Source organism: Melopsittacus undulatus, chromosome 5, assembly GCF_012275295.1.
Source record: "Melopsittacus undulatus isolate bMelUnd1 chromosome 5, bMelUnd1.mat.Z, whole genome shotgun sequence".
In the NCBI taxonomy this organism is placed as follows: Eukaryota; Metazoa; Chordata; class Aves; order Psittaciformes; family Psittaculidae; genus Melopsittacus; species Melopsittacus undulatus.
This window is the reverse complement of record NC_047531.1, coordinates 61,559,820-61,579,694: the sequence shown is the minus strand read 5'-3', so window position 1 is coordinate 61,579,694 and position 19,875 is coordinate 61,559,820. Positions and strand designations below refer to the sequence as shown.

The 19,875-nt window shown below is 40.1% G+C and overlaps 1 protein-coding gene across 4 annotated transcripts in view; it reads left to right on the top strand.

The window, feature by feature from the left end:
• SEC24D (SEC24 homolog D, COPII coat complex component) overlaps positions 1–19,875 on the top strand; it is a 220,628-nt gene that overhangs the window by 152,066 nt on the left and 48,687 nt on the right. The window contains exons 1-6 of one of the 4 annotated variants that reach the window (XM_031044726.2): positions 6,389–6,437; positions 8,393–8,587; positions 11,020–11,146; positions 12,697–12,845; positions 14,518–14,796; positions 16,306–16,427. In XM_031044726.2, coding sequence (XP_030900586.1) covers positions 8,437–8,587; positions 11,020–11,146; positions 12,697–12,845; positions 14,518–14,796; positions 16,306–16,427 — 828 coding nt within the window. In that variant the 5' untranslated portion in view covers positions 6,389–6,437; positions 8,393–8,436. Of the gene's footprint in view, positions 1–6,388; positions 6,438–6,467; positions 6,602–8,392; positions 8,588–11,019; positions 11,147–12,696; positions 12,846–14,517; positions 14,797–16,305; positions 16,428–19,875 lie in introns of those variants that run through there. The other 3 variants (XM_031044727.2, XM_005144138.3, XM_031044728.2) reach the window with 3 other exon arrangements.

The window sequence follows — 19,875 nt, the reverse complement described above, 5'->3', positions numbered from 1 at the left end:
TTGGTCTGGGCCTGTAAAATGGGGAAAATAGTCACTACACAGTGTAACCTTGAGAATGCTGCTTGAACTGCTGAAAATCTCCATTTGTAGTTGAAGCTTCCTGCAGCACCCTGTTCTTCCCTCTTTCCTCCATACTACAAAATAAGATGCAAGCTTTATAAGGCAATTTCTAACACTAACTTCACAAATACAGTGAAGTATTTTTTCAGTCTGAAAGTTTTTCAGTGTATTTTCAGAGTGCTTCAGCAAGTGTGATGTTGGTGGCTTCACCTACAGCATCTAGCAAGATGACAGTGCAGAGGGAGTTGCTGTGGCATCAAGTTACATCTGCTAAAAGCTAACAGTACTGCCTGGTCTTTGCATTTGGATAGTTCTGTTTATAGATTTTTACCAGAGAAGCAGTAACAACAAAGAAGATACAACAAAAGGACCTATCTGCATGAAATCTTACCCCCCCATGCAAATAACTTGTCCTGGGTTCATCAGTAGCAGTCATGTTTTCTCCTTCTTGGTAGCTGGTGCAGCCCTGTGTTTTAACTTTTGGCCTGGGAACAATGCTGATAGCACCTATGTTTGTAGTTACTGCTCAAATGTTTACTCTGGCCAAGGACTTTCTGAGTCTCATGCTCTACCAGGGAGGAGGAGAGGCTGGGAGGAAGCACAGACAGGACACCTGACCCAAGCTAGCTAAAGAAGTATTCCATACCATAGCACATCATGCCCAGGATGTAATCAAGAGTTACCCAGAAGGGCTAGTGCTCTGTGGGGTTGAAGGAGGTATTGGTCGGTGCTCGGTCGCGCAGGGTGGGGTGAGTTATCAGTCAGCGGGTGGTGAGGTGTCTTATTCTCTTCACTTGTTATTTCCTTTATCATTATTATTATTATTATTGGTAGTAGCAGTAGTGATTTGTGTTATACCTTATTTATTAAACTGTTCTTATCTCAACCCATGGGAGCTACATTCTTTGGATTCTCCTTCCTGACTCTCTGGGAGTTGGGGGAGGAAGGAGGGGAGTGAGTGTAAGAGCTGTGTGGCTGGGTTTAAACGACGACAAACTGCAACAGATTTAAAAGCAACCCGTAGCTTCATTCCTGGCTACAGGAACAAAAGTCTGCCCTCCAAAAACACCTTCACATTTAACCCCTGCTAATCCTACTTTTTTGCTTGGAGCCAGTTTCCAGACTTCTTGCCAGGATCCAGTGTCCAGGCTTCTCAGCTCCTTCTGTCTTTGGTACAGGCTTTTGGTGATGATGTACTTTTTAGTTGGTGTTGTCATGTATCTGCCAGATTTCCAGATGACTGCTGATGTCTCCAAATCCTGAACAAGTGTTTTTTGTGCCTCCACAAAGCAAAACTAATGTGTGGTCTGTGACACCAAGCATGATGTAGAATTTTGCTCCTGTCCTTTCTTATTTTCATGCCAGCTGCCTCTCCTATTCCTTTGGTGCATCTATCATATACAAATAATGTGATAGATCTTAAATTTAATTTGTATGTTCTTTGATTGCATTCTGTTATTTTTGTTGATGATGGGAAGGCATCAAATAGTTTATACTAAGGACATCCAAATAGCACAAAATCAGTATTTTGAAAAACAATTTTGTAATCAATGCTGGTAGTTTTATAAGAGGCGAATAGTTTATTGGTATGTAAGACCTCTGTTATTTTCCCTTGATCAGGTAGAAAATTTTCACTTCCTCATTAATGGTGGTGTAAAGCAGAAGCACAGTGAATGTATGAATAAATATAGCAGCGTTTGCATCTTTTGTAATTTCAGAGTGATTTTGAAGTGCTGTTTTTTCTTACGTGACAGATTCATTCCACAGTTACAAGTATTTGTCAGTACTAACAATTAGAAATCAACTTACCCTGCCTGTGATACCAACTGATCGGATAAAGGAAGTCATATATGAGTTGCAGTAGACAATTGATTATGTGGAACAAATATGACTGACATACAGTAGGACTGTACTTGCAGTATGTTGAATTATCACTAGCACTGGCTGAAATAGAACTGTGTTAGTAACTGGACAAATGGAATAAATGCACTGTAAATTAATTCCATGTCTTCCAATGAGAAACCAAATAAATCAGTCAAATAGTTTGCTATGAAGAGTTTACTCAAACAGATACTTCTTTTTTTAATGATAATGATCTTATTTGAATACTCTTCTATAGCAGGACTCCACTAACAGGTCGGAAATTTTATACATGAACAGGAAACATAAAATGAAAGAGTGAAAGTAAGTCTACTTCAGATGTTTTTGAATGTAAAAGTTAAATATATCTATTCATACATTCAGTAAGCAAACACAAAAGGGACTGTATAACTTCCTGCTGTCCTTTCTCAGATGGCTTAATATTTATTCACAGTGCTTTATATATCATACATTATTCATAAGATTACAAGTTCTTGTCTTTCTTTTTAGGTTACAGTATATTATGTAGCAGTTACAGCAAGTTAATTAAGTCTTGGGTTTTTTTCTTTAAGAACTAGTAGTGTGATCTTCCACTCTCATGAGTCTTAGACAGTACTAAATTAATTAATTAAAGATAATTGCATTCCCCAACTGAAACATTACATCAATTTTCTTAGAACACCATATTTAGCTCTTGTAAATGTTCCAGATCAAGTTGCCAGAAAGCTGATTTCATTAGAAAACCAAAATGGCAACAATCAGGGAGAGCAAGCGGAGGGGCCTCACAGTTTGCAGATACCAAAAATACAGAGACTTGAACTAGCCAGAAAGTAATTTTTTTAAATAAAGCAGCCACAGTCAGTTTTCTGAAGCACATACACTTTTGTAATGCATGGCTTACATAGAACTTGCACATGTGGACTGCAGAGCATTTTATAACAGAAAAATTTATAATAATTTATGTTTTACTGAGTTTCAGGGAAAGAAAGTGGGTTTAACTAGCAAGGACCAACTTCACAAGAAATCAGGACCTTGGGTTTCAGGCAAGTGCCCTTTTTGCAAGTCTCTCCTAGGCAAAAAATAGCATTTAATACTCTTTGATTTGCACATTAGCTTGTGCTAAGCCTATATTTTAAGGATATTCTCTACATGAAAAGGTGTCCTGGGTTTATCAGTAGCAGTCAATTTTTCTCATTCTTAGTAGCTGGTGCAGCGCTGTGTTTTTGACTTTCAGCTTGGGAACAGAGCTGATAACACTGATGTTTTTCAATTGTTGCTAAGTAATGTTTACTCTGACCAAGGACTTAGTGAGTCTCACGCTCTGTCAGGGAGGATGGGAGGCTGGGAGGAAGCAGAGACAAGACACCTGACCCAAACTAGCCAAAGGGGTATTCCATACCACTGTCTCTCACCAGTCCCTCTTGATCTTTGGGTTGTTCTGCTTCATGAGATGAAATACATTTTTACATGCAGTTAACCCTAATCTAAGAAATAAAGTTGTACCAGTTTGAAGTTTTACTCTGTATGACAGCACGTCATGCCCACTGTATAAATTGGGGGAGTTACCCAGAAGGGCTAGTTCTCTAGGGGGGGAAGGGGGGGGGGGGGTTGAGGAGGTATTGGTTGGTTGGCTCTTGGTCAGGTGGGGTGGGGTGAGGTATTGGTCGGCGGGTGGTGAGGTGTTGTATTCTCTTAACTTATTTCCTTTATTATTATTATTATTATTATTATTTAGTAGCAGTAGTGATTTGTGTTATACCTTAGTTATTAAACTGTTCTTATCTCAGTCCGTGGGAGCTATATTCTTTTGATTATCCTCCCCAACTCTCCGGGAGCTGGGGAGGAAAGGGGAGAGTCAGTGGCTGGGTTTAAACCACGACAAAAGGTTAGGTTTGGATTTAGTGTTCCTGGAATCACATGTTGTTTTAATGCAATGTGCTATGAGATAGAGACCTGGAGTTCTGCACAGTTTGTCCATGAAGGGCTTTTACAGACCCCAGAAGCAACATCAGGGAACAGATCAATCCCAAATGATTAAAATAATAATCATAATAAAATATATATATATTGCTCTCCTGGAAGATTTAAGTTAGCCTTCTACAGAGCCTGTATTGGTTCTGTATCCAGCAGTCTTCCAGGCTAATGGATGACTATGCATTCTCTTTGTTTCAGAACTAACAGCATAAATTTTAGTGGGAACTTTAAAAGTGAAGATTTTTATAGGCAGGGCATTTGCTATTTTTTAAATGTACATTAGAAAAAGCATATAGATGTAGACAAAGTCTACTATTAACTTCACTGGTACTAACTCCAAATTGGGTCTGAATTACATGGAATTACATTAGTTTTGAGCAGCATTGCATAGGTACAACTTCAGGATAAACTGATTGTTAGAGGTAATTTAATCTACAATATCTTCATTATTGCTGATGGTAATAGAGAATACACCAGTCTAATTCTCAAATTTTATTATACAGTTTAATTAAGATCATATAATTAAAATTAGGTGACTGCAGTTTAGCAATCCAGAAATCTCATTTTTATGAAATTACTTTAAAGACCAGGAATGCACTTAAATCTGTTTCTCCATTTCTGAAATTGAAAACCGTAAATTAATGTTTTACGTAGAAACTGTAGATAATTACTACTTGTAGCTTCAGAAGAGCCACACCGTGATCTTATGGATGCCTTTTTTCTGTGTGCCAGGCTGAAGGACAATGGAAGTGAAGGTGCAGCCTCAAAAAAAGGCATCTCCATCCATTTCTGGAGTGGCCTGAAACAGGGGAAGAAACGAGAATGCTATAACATGTCCTTGCTATCTTTTGTTGATCCCCTCTTTCAGTTTCACTAGAGCTGATTTCAGAAAAGAGAAATCTGATAGTAAGCAGCAGCCAAGTAAGTGCATGGTTCTTGAGTGCTGAATTATCCACAGCTGCTTACTGTTAATAGCTACCAGCCAGACACAACAGGACTGGTGGGACAGTGAACTGCCTGTCTCCACAAAAACATAGGGAATGTCCAGACTTAAAGCCATTATTTTCCTCAGTGGTATGGTATTTTGAAAGAATTTTGCATAGCTTAAGATAATTGTATGTGTCCATATAACCAGCAAGAGATAGGAACAATGGGTGAAACTACAGCACAGCAGTGCTGAAAGGCATTGTTTTGAATCCTGCTTATGAAAGAAGAGTCACTGATACTCTGCAGTCAAAACTACTTCCAGTTTAACTGATGCTTATCACCTTGTGGACTAAATTTTCCATTCTGATTGGACAGTTTTGAGACATTTGAAAGGCTTTAGATTTTCTCTGATACATCCAACAGTATTGGCTCCAGTTTTTATTATTTGGTGGTGAATCCAGCTCTGGATAGCAAGAATGAAGATAGCTCAAGACTTGTTCTTCCCACGTTATGTTGCTTGCTAAGGCTTCTTGAGAGTCTTTCATGTAAAGAATGCCCGTGTCCCTTCATTTTGACATCTGCTTCAAAGACACTTTGTTTCTTTCAGAACTATTTTGCGTAGTAATGAATGCTTTTGGCAGTCTTTTATGAGGTAGCCGTTACTGAGATTTAGCACCATGTAAAACTCTTTACTACTTTCAAAAGCTTTATTACAGGTGTATAACAAATACTCAAAGTATAAGAAAGCCCATGAAGCATAAATTCCATATGAATTATATATAAAATACGAGTTATGAAGCTGTTTTTGAGCTTATCGTCTTGTTACTAATCCTCTGCTAATCCACTTTTCTTATTTTTTTGTGTGGGTTTTTTTCTTTAACACCACAGTGAACATTTGGTTTTTGACTAGAAGTGTCACCTCACCAATACATCTTTTGCATGTTACTCCTATATTTCTACTTTGTCACTTAGGAAAACATTGACTCTGTCTTGTAACCAAGGTAGTATTTATAAATGTATTTGAACAATAACTGAAACTAGGGCATGCAAACAGGTAACGTACCTGTGTCACGTTTTGCTGTAGATATTCAAGTGGCATAATTTTACATATATATAAATATATTGCCACAGATAAAAATGTGGTTTTAAGGGATACAGAAGAAAAAAAAATCATATTTTTAGGACGTTTCAGTGTTTAAAGAGAAATTTCACCCCTAATGTAGAAGGAAAAATGAATTAATGGTAACAGCTATAGGCTGCATGTACTACCTGTTTAGGTTTCTAGCCGATGTAATCAAGCTGCTCCTTGTCTTCCTCCTTGGGCGCCACTGCAACCCCCAGCGAACTTTTTCCCGAGCCCTCCGCCGCTGCAGCCACAGGCGGCGTCGCGCACATTGCAAATGCGGCGGCTGCACCACGGTGGCCGGGGTCGGAACCGGGGCCGGTCAGGGGTGCGCACCCGTCCTCCGAGCTCTCCTCGCGCCCTGCGACCACGGCATCGCTGCCGGCAGTGCGCAGGCGCAGCCGGCGAGGCCGGGCGCGGGCCGGAACGGGGCGGGAGGGTGGTGGGTGGGAAGAGACAGAGGCGCGCGGCCAGGCTCAGACGTGGCAGTTGGGTAAGTGTCCCGGAGCTGAGGCTCGCGGCTCCCAGGTAACAGCCCTAACAGCCACGCGCGTCTCGCGGCCCGCCGCCAGAGCTTGAGGGGACGCGCATCGAGTGTGCTCCTCCGGGTGCAGAGGGGGGGATCGGGCCGTGCCGGCGGTGCGGCGCGGCGCTGGGGTGAGTGGCCGCGGGAACGGTCGGGGGCCGCCATGCGGGAGTGTGGGGGGTCTGTATCAGCAGCAGGAAGGTGGGAGGGCTGCACCGTACCTGAATAGGGCGAGGAACTCGCGTGTGTGGGACGCTGCCCCTGAAAGCCGGCTCGGCGGGCAGGAGTCCCGCGAGGAGCGTAGTGGTGTGACCCACCAGGTAGCGAGACTTATTGCGATGCTATAGTGACTGAAAATTCTTGGTTAATGGGGGCGGGAATGTTAGCTAAATGCAGCTTTTGTCCTGAGTTGGAGTAAATTTAAGTATGTGTCTTGACAGCTTATTCCAGAATGTGTTATTAAAAGGTACATGAAATGTCATGTGTGTAGCTATATTACATGTTGTATGTATGTGTGTGTACATAGATGCACACACCCCAAAGACGGTTTGCCAAAAGCATGCCTTGAGGAGGCACAACACCTCTTCTTTGATGATATGCTTGCTACCAGGCACAGTTTCTCTTAAGAAATAAGTTAATAGTTCTTATGATGGCCAAGAATGTGTGCCTCTTTTTTTGACTGTTGTATATGTGTGTATAGTGGAGTTTACATCTTCATAGAGATATCAGTGCAGTAGAACATTACATAGGTATAGTAATCCTCTGAGACACAAAAAGATGACAACCGATTCTGTCACAGGGGTAAATTAAATTGTGACGTGTGTGCATTATTGTTGTTTCTCAGTCTGGGGGGTGCAAGGTAAACCAGTGTACAGAAAGAGGAAGAATAAGGTTTACACCGCCTTCTGTGTAGTGACTCGTGTAGTAAAAAAGCCCAGGGAAAGGTCTGGGTTTAGCAGATCCTCTGATCTTTCTTACCCAGTTTCCAGAGTGAATCCGTAGGTCTCTTGTTAGAGCCTGATAGCTAAAACCCTAGGTGTTCAGTTTCAAATGATATTTTGGCTGCTGCCTGCAAACTATTTTTATTGTGTGTTGGTATATATACATACCTTGAGAAGGAATTAAATATGTTTAATGTTAAATAGAATCTGGAACCATGTTGAATAACTTAAATAATTTTGCTTATGGTAGGCATTCCTGTCTCTTCCTCACAACCTCTGTGTGTTTATCCACTCTGTGGGAAGCTTGACGTGGCAAGATTTTTTTTTTTTTTGGTGCATGTGTGAGTTAGTAACCAGTGGAGGAAGTCATTTCCCCTGAATGCTGTTGCAGCTAAAGGCATTGGCTGTCACACATGCCCCAAATTGAAAATTTCTTCAGTTACATGGATATAATATGTATTTGTGTCTTTGTAATTTTGTAGGTTATTTAATGCTGACTTTCTGTCTTTCGGGACAACTGAAGTGCACACTGCCACATCTTTTCTGATGTGGCTGGAGGGAGGAAGAAAGTACAGCTGGAAGCATGAACCCTCTCTGTTTAAACGTTATTTTTATTCTTCCTGTATTTGTCTTGTTAACCAAGAAGGCTGTTTTGAGAACAGGTTGAGACTTTCCTTTGGCTTTTTTTTCCACCTGCACAGCTATTGCTTACAGTTTTTTCTCTCATGGGCCTGGGAGAGGTGAGTACCATTCAGATAAATTCAGTGATTTGTTTAAATTAATGCAGTATGTGGTAGTGCTGAGGAAGCTAAGCAAGCAAGCAGTAAGTAAGCAAGGAAAACCACTAGTTTCCCCTGACTTCCAGGTCCCTTTTTTTTTCCCCCCATCAGATGTCTTTTGGGTTTTTTTGTGTGTGAATACAGTTCACAGCCTTTTAAAACGCTTGAAGAGTAATAGCTGATGTCACTTTCTGTTTTGCAGATTTTTAAAGAGGACCCAGTATTTGGAATGAGAATATTGTGATCATGAGTCAACAGGGTTATGTTGCAGCTCCTTCATATTCCCAATCCCAGACAGGAATAGGAGGCTTTTCTTCAGGTTTTGGACCACCTAATTCTTCACTTCATTATGGGCATTATGGGGACCCTAACTCCTCCTGCTCAGCACCTCAACCAGGTATGAATTTGGCTTATGTGTGTTTTCGGAGTCTACTTTTCTATAGAGGCATTTTGCATCTCTTTTTCTTATTGTGTGAACACAGAATGTTCAGTTTTACACTGCTGCTGCTGCAAGGGTTTCCTGCACTACCTTTATCTGTGTTGTTGTTGATGCTCAGATGTTGATGTAAGATGCATGGTAAAGCCTTCATGTGTTAATTTTGCTGTCCAGGATGCAATAGACACCAACACTTAATCCTGTATTATGAGTAATACAGAATACAGATAAATACAAACAAGTGATTTCTGGGAATAGAGAAATGTTTCTCAATTCGTATGTGTTAATGGCAAGCATGCTCTCAGAAACGGGTTGTATTCTTTACAAGAGACCTTTGTCCTACTGTATTGTTGAGCACAAACTTGCCTATGAGAGTGAGCTGATGTTCTCCTGCTTGAGCTTGCTTACTGGGTGGTGTATTTGGATAATGCATGGTAAATGGAGACCATTTGCTTTCTAACCATTTAGGAGACAGTTACTTTCTATGAGGAAGAGCACACTGGGCACAAGCAAAGAAAATATTTGCTTTATTTCTACAAGCGTAATCATGCTACAGATAATGGTATTGACATCCAACAGATACATTGTCTTGTTTTGTTGGCTGTCCTTGTCTCTCCTTTGCTCTTCATTAATTTCAACTTGCAATATGTGGCTTCAGATCTTTCAGGAAATATAATATATGAGTATATGGTGGTGGAAGCTTACAAAAATAATAATTTGAAAGTATGGAATTCAAGTCTTTGTTACTGTCAGTCAGATATGCTGATCTGATTTCAGTAAAGCATACTAGACTAGTGAGTTGGGGCTGTCTAAAATATCTAAAAGGGTAAGGTTTTCTCTTCCCTCTAAGTGTACTAATACATATGACCCATATAAGGAGGCAGGAAGAGGGGCCATCTCAATGTTTTACCTGGTGTCAAGGGGGGAAATTAGTTAAAATAGGAAAGATGTCCAAAATATTCTCTAAGGCAGCTGAAAACATGTATTTGTAAAAATTTTAGTAACATTCAAGTTATAAGTTACATTAAAATTTATTTGAGATGGTGGAGTAGTGAGATGATAAAAGTAAGTATCCAAGTGTATTGAGGTTTTTCGAATAGTCTGTGGTGTCCTCAATTCTTTTGTTCTCATGAAAACAGAAAAAACAAGGTTTATCCAGTTTCTTTAAAACTTCTTATTAAAGACAGCAGGAGTTGTGCTGCCTTAATCCAATGCTGAATATAGTAAAAAGATAGAACTGCTTGTGATAATTGGCTTATTAGAATACTTGGGAAAAATACCACTTTTGATACCAAACAATTTTTTATGTTAATTTAGAGGAAAATACATTAAAAAGTACAGGTTGAAAAGCATGTTTATTCAGCACTGCTGTTTGCATAAGTAATAGTCTCTTCATAGTCACCTTGTAAAGATTGTTCCAAGTTTTCTTTCTGACTAAGGTCTCTGAAATCAAAGGAACCTCTTGATTCTATTTGTAAAGATAACTGAGTGACAGTGAATTACCTCTATCCCAGATTGAATTGGAGGGTCTGTGTCCTGGGTTCAGCAGTAGCAGTCATTTTTACTCCTTCTTGGTAGCTGGTGCAGCACTGTGTTTTGACTTTTGGCCTGGGAACAGAGCTGATAACACCAATGTTTTTAGTTACTGCTCAAATGTTTGATCTGGCCAAGGACTTTCTGAGTCTCATGCTCTGCCAGGGAGGAAGCACAGACAGGACACCTGACCCAAGCTAGCTAAAAATGTGTTCTATAGCACGTCATGCCTAGGATGTAATGGAGAGTTACCTGGAAGGGCTAGTTCTCTGTGGGGTTGGAGGAGGTATCGATCAGGAGGGGTGGGATGAGTTACCGGTTGACGGGTGGTGAGGTGTCGTATTCTCTTCACTTGTTATTTCCTTTATTATTATTATTATTGTAGTAGCAGTAGTGATTCGTGTTATGCTTTAGTTATTAAACTGTTCTTATCTCAACCCGTGGGAGCTACATTCTTCTGATTCTCTTCCCCAACTCTCCGAGAGTTGGGTGAGGAAGGAGGGAAGTGAATGAGCTGTGTGGCTGGGTTTAAACCATGACAGTCTGTTTGTTCATTCTTGCTTCTTATGGTTCCTCTTGGGTTCTTCTGCTGAAAAGTCACCAACTACTGTTTGCTTCCTTTTTACTATGGTCTTTTTCTTATCTGCTTCTCTAGCTGACCAGAAATCAGTCATTTGTTAACACAGAATCAGTGAGGTTGAAAGGAATCTGTGGAGGTCATCTGTTACAACCCCCCTGCTTAGTCAGTGCCACCTAGAGCTGGTATTCTTATTGTTAGAGCAGGGCCATACACTTATATTTCTTAGCTATCTTGTGCTTTCTTACAGGGTTCATATGTAAAAGTTCATCTTCTTTTCCAGGTGTGCCAAAATCAACTGTGCCTTTTGGATCCTCAGCTTCTGTTGGGTCTCCACCACCTGGTACACATCAATTCAGCCAGACCAGCTTTCAGAATGGGCCCAGTACACCAGGGCAACAATTACATAGGTGACTTTCAAGAATTAATACATGAGATCTAAGCTATTTGACTGCTGTTACCTCTCTTTGGCTGCTTCACTGACATTTAAATATGGCATCCCTTTAATCTTCAGTAGTTCTGACTTACTCCAGTTCTAAACTGGATCTTCTAGTTTGGTTCCTTGTGTTAAACTGCCAGATCCTGCAGTGTGATCTGTAATCTCATTAAATTCCATTTGACAGAAAGCTCTTTATCATGCATTGTGGTTTTTTTTAGTCTTCTTTCTTGATCTTAGACCTATTGCTTCAAAACAATATCACAGTGGTTATGTTGCAGGTAGTTGTAAGTGGGTGAATATGCTTAGCTCTTGTATTTAATTCTCTCAAATATTAATTATTTTGCTCACCTCCCAGGAGTGGCAAAATTAGTTTGCATACCATCAGCAATTTTAGTTTTAGTGAACTTGACAACGGTTAACAACATACTTTTTTTAGTTGGTTGAAGTATTAATCTGCTTTTGTGCTTTTTAGTTGTGTAGTTATTAATGTTCAAAATACCCATGTGTATTTTATTGGTTATCAAAATAGGAAATCCTGTTTGTTGGCTCTGTGTTATCACTGTGTAAAGGAGGACCCAAGGAGACTGATGATCAGTTGTGGAAGACAATGTGCATGGGGAAAAGTGGTTGGTGTCCTGAAGATGAAAAGACAAGGTGGCCAGAGTCAGAATGACACTACCAGTCCAGAGAAATACTGATTCTTTTTCCCAGCTTCCAGTCAGTGCCCTGACAGATGCACACTACTGTTTTTCTCCTAATCTTGTTTTATTCTCAAATTGCTAAATGCCACTGTTTTAGGCGAGGAAATTTCCTCATCAAAATTTCATGTTAATTCTAATTCTCTTGAAATGGATAGGCCCCTCCTCAGTTTTAGAAGTACTCCTAGCAAAATCAATGTAGATCTTCCCTGGGAGATAGCCTGAGTTCTTATTTTTCCAGAGCAATATAGTCTGGTAGGACATATTTTTATATGCCACATGTGAGTTACTACTTTCTTTTCTTCATTCTTTTTCTTGCATTCATGTTTTTCCATATCTGATAATTGTGAAGCAATCTTTCCCTACCTGCATCTTTTTTCTTCTACTAGAGGGAACTTCTTAACAGTTTCTCACTTAATTTTCTTCTCTTCACAGATTTTTCTCCTAATCTTCTTACCCCTCCCTGGTAGGCAGTCCTCTTTTATAAGCATGGAAAAGGGATGCAGTACTGCAGTATGTTCAGAAGCTTGTGTTTCTTAATCTTCAGGCTTTCATGTAGCTAATTACCACTGTCTCTTTGCCATAGCATGCTTGCTCTTCTTTGTTTATAACAAGTATGCAAATAAGCATGTACATCTTGGTTTTGTTTTTTTTTTAAACAAGTGTACAATTCTGTGTGCTTCATGACTATTTTAGTTCAAGTTCTGAGCAGAATGTGAGCCAGCTCTCTTAAGGGTTTGGCTGTCCTAATTAGTTGTTTCAGCACCACCCACTGATTGGTTGATTTACTCTTTTGCATAACTGCAATAATTTTTCCCCTTAGGTTTCAAGGCCCTCCACCTCCATGCAACTCAAGACTTTCCTATACTCCCTACAGTCATCAGTCACAACCAGCCTACCCAAATACGACATCCACTTCATCTACAACACAACTTGCTAACAAGCTCGACAGTATGCAGATAAATAGCTACGGTAATCAGTTTTATGTGATTTAATTGGCTTTTTCCTATCATCTTATTCTTTTTTTGTCCCAATGTCTAGTTCAGTTTTTAATCTAAATTTATTTGCATTTATTTTGAGGTTAAAACATCTCAAACCTAAGCCATGAGGTAAAGACGGGATCATGTGATTCTTCCATGTAAATCACTTCCCACTACTAACACTCTGGTTATGTTTGCTTTTCCTGAGTACTTCCTGATGAAATTTGCCATTTTATTTAAAAAGAGTGGAAATTATGGTGGTCAATATCTTTGTAGGATATGTGTGAAGGTGGACTTCTCAGTGCAGGCTGCACTGATAGAAGTTCGCTGTCCCTACCCTGTTTATGAGTTGGTTACTTGACTAGAAAGAAACCTGTATAACTATCATGGATTTGACCTTCTGTTTGTATGATTGCTTGTGAAAACTTAGATGTTCTTCACCTTAGATTATGTTAGATTCTGATTCACCTTGATGTACTGAACTGCATTTGCACAATTAATTCAGACCTTTTTATACAGGATGAAATGTGGTGCACCACCTGTAGAGCACTTCACATACAGTAATTCATATTATTTAGAGCAAAATACTTCTTTTTTCCTGCCTTCATTATATTGCCTTCAGCAATAACTATGTAAAGTATAACATTCTTGCTCATTATGGAAGGCTGACATACCCTTCAGACCACTGAAGACATAGATTCTTTACAACTTTGCTTCTGTGTTGGGTTTTGTTCTTCTGATTTTTCCTTAGCTGTAAGTCTGACTTGGTCTAACTTGACAGAATGCTGAAATTCACAGCTTGTAAAGCTACTGGAGTGATGTTTGTACCAGCAAGTACCTGTGATTAATTTGTTTTTTTTCCAGTTAACATTTCTGACAGGAGATGCATTTCAATATTTGTATATTAATACATTGGCTCTTTTGCTTCAAGCCTAATTTTAGTTACTGGTTTAGCTTTCTTGAAAATTATGTTACCGTAGGCTTTAAGGGGGAAATATGACTAAAAAATGTAGGTTTTGTAAAGTAATAAATATTTACAGATTGTAACTCTCAAAACACCCCCTGTCTGTATTTTCAGGGTCCTCGATTCTAATTGGAATCTGGATCTTATCACCAACAAACTGTTCCTCAGCAATGTGCTCAAAATAATTCCCACATGTTTCATCTTTTAGAATCAAAACCAGAGATGGTTGTAAACAAGATAAAATTAATGGATTTATCTTCCATCAAACATGTCATGTCTGCCATTTGCATTTCAACTAACAAAAACATGCCACATAAGAGAAATTTGTTATTTTATTAAGCAAAAAGAATGTTGTTTTGAATTATGAAATTAAATATTATTTCAAAAACAAATTGTGATTTATGTGTATTCTCATCACGAATTGCAGAGGCTGGCTTCCCTTCTCTTTCCCCATGCACCCCAGCTGCAGGATTTTATTGAAAATAGAGCCAAAAGAAATAAAATTGAAGGTCTGAATCAGTTCAGAGTTAAACTACGAGGTCAGATTTGTTATGTGAACAGGGATTCTGAATTCCCATAATGCAGCATTGTTAGTGTTGGATACAGTACTGCTTAGATGTTGTAAATGTACTAAGAAAAAGCAGAACACCTTCCACATAGAGTTGGTAGTAGGTTTTTGGTTCTGACTAAGCTGATGTAGTTTCTTGTTCAGGTCCTGGTGCTACTCCAAGCCTTACGTCTTCTGGGCATCCAGCATCTTTTCAGGGTCAACTATCACCTCCACCAGCCCAGCAGCAAGTTGCTTTACCACCTGGATCACAGGTTCCTCCACCAGCAAATAATCTTAATGGCCTTTGTGCTCAACCATCGTTGCCTCCTATAGCCAGACAAGATGGAATCCCTGGACCTGTCTCCCCAAATCCTAACTTGCAGCAGCTTTCAGCACAGGCTTCAGGACCTGGATATCATCCTCAGCAATGTAAGGGAGGATGCTTATGTAATTGAAAGCAAAACACACATGGAGAATCACTAGTGTAATTGTAACCATTCATGGTTGATGTTCTGCTGAACTGGAAAAATGAAAATTTAGTAACCTTGTTGTAGTATGGAAAGATTTGCATTGTCAGTCAGTACATTCAAGGTAGACCATGCTTTTGCTGAAATGTTTAGCACCCTGTTCAGACTGTAACAAGAAAAAGGAGATGAATTTGGACCAGGAACAGAATTCTTTGGTTAAAGTCATAACATATTAAACAAAGGTGTTTTTCTTATATTTTGTAAAGATACAGGTTGCTCTCTGTCTTAAGGTGTTGTCTGTCATAAGAAGCTTTGAAAAATGCTTTACAGCAATTAAGAACTGTAACTGAATGCAGTTATTTCACCTAACATAGATGAGGAAAATAGTTATTTTGACAACTAAAAGCCAGCTAACTAGACCAGTTTGCATTGACTGATGTTAGGGGAGAGATTCTCACTAATGTAATGGTCTGCTTTGAGCAGCTGTGGTAATCTCTACTATCTTGCTTGACATCTACCTGCAAACGTTGGAACCGAAGTCCTACACTTGCCTTTAAAACAGACTGTACATATGAGCTAATGTGATCCTTTTCTTTTACATACTGAAAACAGAAGGGAAGGAGAAGTTGCATTTAGCTGAGTGAGAATGAACTGTATAGCAAAATATATTATTAAAAATTGATAATGCAACTTAAGCACCTGGGTTGGGGCAATCCCAGGCACAGCTTCATGTTGGGTGGAGAAGAGATTCAGAGCCGCCCTGCAGAGAAGGACATGGGGGTGTTGGTCAATGAGAAACTTAACATGATCTGGCTGTGTGCACTTGCAGCCCAGAAAGCCAACTGTATCCTGGGCTGCATCAAAAGAAGCATAACCAGCAGGTCAAAGGAGGTGATCCTGTCCCTCTACTCTGCTCTTGTGAGATCTCGCTTGGAGCATTGTGTACAGTTCTGGTGTCCTCAACATAAAAAGGACATGGAACTGTTGGAACAAGTCCAGAGGAGGGCCACAAGGATGATCAGGGGCCTGGAGCACCTCCCATATGAAGATAGACTGAGAGAGTTGGGGCTGTTCTAGCCTGGAGAAGAGAAGGCTGTGTGGAGACCTCATAGGAGCCTTCCAGTGTCTGAAGAGGGCCTATGAAGATGCTGGGGAGGGACTCTTCATTGGGGACAGTAGTGACAGGACAAGGGGTAACGGGTTAAAACTTAAACAGGGGAAGTTTAGGTTAGATCTAAGGAAGAAATTCTTTACTGTGAGGGTGGTGAGGCACTGGAATGGATTGCCCAGGGGGGTTGTGAATGCTGCATCCCTGGTGATGTTCAAGGCCAGGTAGGACAGAGCCTTGAGCGATGTGGTTTAGTGTGTGGTGTCCCTGCCCATGGCAGGGGGGTTGGAACTGGATGATCTTGAGGTCCTTTCCAATCCTAACTATTCTATGATAAATGAATTGTCATTTGTAACTCTGCAGCAAACTGTGGTCCTCAGATGGCAGGGTCTCAACTGTCTTATCCTGGTGCTTTTTCTGGGGGTCCAGCACATCTCTCAGGCCCACAGCAGAAGAAGCTTGATCCTGACTCTATTCCCAGCCCAGTAAGTAATGTGGCACTATTGTTTTTATGAAAGTAAATTTCTGCTGCATTTAAGATAAAAGAATGACAATGCTAATATTGTATTTGTTTTAGTTGGTGGGGTTTTGTTTGTTGGGTTTTTTTGTTTTTATTTTTGTGGTTTTTTGTTTGGTTTGTGGTTTTTTTGAACATAAAATTGCACTTACATGGCTTCATTCACAAGATCTGTTCTAATATTGCATGTTCTTAATGTTATGCAATTTTGTACTGTGTGCTGTCAGTTTTGGATGAATTAGTGCATAATGGTAGTTTTAGTACTTAAGAGCCTTTATAACTTTATCTAACATGGGACATAGTTAATAGGAATTGTCAAATGGATTCTTAAACCATCATGAGACAGGTTAGTTTTACCCTACTGAGGATGTGTTGTTGCAATATTAATCCTGCTCCGTACGAGAGGAACCCCAGGCTGAGACCTCTGGTGCATGTGCTTGGCTGAGGAGCCACTGGCACAAGGCTACCAGCTGCAGGCTGATGACTGAATGCTTCTAAGTCAGAATCCCACCTAGACGCTTGATATTGTCCTGTTGTGTCATCGGTCGCTTGAGATTGACCCCGGAGATGACAGTCTTGTTCAAAATGTGTTGGTTAAAGCCCTACCTGAATCTTTGTTAGCAAAGACAGGCTTTCCTCATAGAAGGAAAACTCCTATCTTCAAACCCGGGCTGATGGAGCTTGTCTAGCCTTGTATAGTCTTCCATCTAAGAGAAGGACACTCTTACAAAACCTACGACCAGAGGACTTTGCTGTCACCATCCTAGCTTGCTAGGCCTGGCAGTTAAACCTCAGGTGTAAAGGGTGGGGCCAGTTCTGTGCAAGCTGCCCTCACCTAAAACATCCACTGCTCAGGCTGGAAGGGATTGCTCTCACTTGTCGGTATGGACAGGCAAAGGTCGAAATGGCAGGTGACAAGGTACATGGGAAGCTGCAGATCTAACATTGCATGCAGGCTCACCAGAGCATGGGTAGCTCGAGATTGCTCAGCACACTTCCTGATTGCCTAAGCACTCTTTTTTTCCAATCCTATTTGCATATCCCACATGCCCTTGGTCATCCTGCTTGCAGTAAGCGTGTGTAAAGCCCTTCCCAAATCTTAGCTTGCAAAGCCAAGCCATCAATCAGTCAGTCAATCAATACTAAGATGAGCAGTACTGAAGGATTACTTGCATTCATTGCAACTAATCACCTTTCGCTTTCACTCTGGAAAGTTTGAAGCCTTAAACTTGTAACAGATGTAAAGCAGGATTTGTGCAGAATACAGGTACAAGAACTCAAAATGGAAATGGTGAGAAGTCTCATGCTCAAAAGGCTCTTCACTCTTTGATTTCGTGAGTTTTCCAGGCAACTAGAATAATTTGCTTTAGTGTCCTTCTAGCTGTTGCAGCCTTGTAGATTTCAGTAGCTTCAAATATACTTAATGCTTAAGCTTCATACAGGTTGAAGAGGCTCCAGCTGTTGAAGCACACCTGAAAATGTACTAATGAGAAAGTGACTCTTAGAATGGTGTTAGAGAAAACTAGGTTATGGTTGTGTCTGTGTCTTGGTTTGAGCAGTAGCAGTCATTTTTCTCCTTCTTGATAGCTGGTGCAGTGCTGTGTTTTGACTTTCGGGCTGAGAATTGTTGCTGATAGCAAGTATGTTTTGAGTTACTGCTCGGGTGTTTGGTTTGTCCAAGGCCTTTTCTGAGCTCATGGTCTGCCAGGGAGGAGGGGAGACCGGGAGGAAAGAGAGACAGGACACCTGACCCAGGCTAGCCAGAGAGGTATTCCATACCATAGCACATCATACCCAGGATGTAACCGGGAGAGACCCAGAAGGGCTGGAGCTCTGGGGGGATGGAGGAGGTATCGGTCGGTGCTTGGTCAGGCAGGGCGGGTTGAGTTATGGGTCGGTGGCTGGTGAGGTGTTGTATTCTCTTCACTTGTTATTGGCTTTATCATTATTATTTGTAGTAGCAGTAGCAGTAGTAATTTGTGTTATGCCTTAGCTATTAAACTGCATATCTCAATCCGTGGGGGCTACATTCTTTGGATTCTCCTTCCTAACTCTCCAGTAGTTGGGGGAGCAAGGGGGGGGGAGTGAGTAATGAGCTGCGCAGTTTTGTTTTAAACCACAACAGTCTGTCTATCTTAAATAAAGAAGTCTAAACTTCACTGAACAGCTGATTGAAATAGAAAGCACTGAACTCGTGGGGAAAACACTTTTTGATGCGCCCTCACACTTGTTCTGCCTATCATCCAAGCTGGTTGGAAAGGTCCTCAGAGAGCTGGGAGTCTTGAAGCAGGCTGTATCCTGCAGATTTGACCTAGAACTTTCTGCTTAGAGAAATATATTAACCACTGCACTGTAAGCTAGTCTGGGTGAAGGAATCTTCCATTTCTCTGCTGAGGCAGCATTGTTGTACAGGAAAGTATACAAGTTCAAAAAAGATGAGGAAAAAGCATTTGTGTAAAAGCCCTGACACTGTCTATAGGGAGCAGCTCTGTGATATTCTTTTGTCCTTCTAGGAAAGATTTTTTGTTTTATCCAGTGATGGCTTTGATGTAAAATCCCCAAAATGTTGAGAAAATGCTTGCAGATAATCACTTAGTGGTTAATATGACAATTGCAGTTTCCTTCTTTAAAAGTAATTTTCAAGTTAAATGTAACTAAAAGCCTTGGTATGAAAAAAATAAAATAAGTGTTTGTGTAATTAACAAATGTCCTTAATAGGTCAGTCATTCCTAGTTGTTCAGTATGGTGTTTTTTGGATAAGAAGGGTAATACAATCTTGTCTAGTCAAGACAAAAAAAAGGTGGAGAAGGAGGTCTGGCATGAAAGCATGAACTGCTGTCTTGTTTCAATTATGCATGTAGAATAAACAGCCTTGACTGTTACAGCAGTGTTAAAATAGGTTAAAAGGTTTATATAAGCAGCACAGAGAGGATCAAAATGACATGTTTAAAAGAAACATGATCTGGATCAAGGTCTGTAAAGGACATAAAGTTAATTCAGAATGAGTAACTAATATAAACATGTATATTTCTCTTGTTATATTTACATTATGTAATTACAGTAGCATTGCCAGATAAATTTTCTTCTTATCTGAGCCATTATTGTTTTATATTTTTTTATGTATGTTAGAGGCTGATACATGCTCTGAAAAGATCTATGAAAACCAGCATACTGGCTTTGTCGACAGTTATTTCCAAGAGCAATGATGTATTTAGGTCAGTTAAATGCATAATACCATGGTACCTTGATCCACTGCAAAGCTAATTCTGAAAATGGTTTGCTTTTTTCAGCCAGTGGACCTTTTTAGTTCAAAACCTTTTTCCTTCTAAAGCAAGAATTAGCAATAGGTATACAAGGCAGGGAAAAGTAATCAAACAGAAGATGTAACAAACTCTGTAAGGAATGTATTGTATATT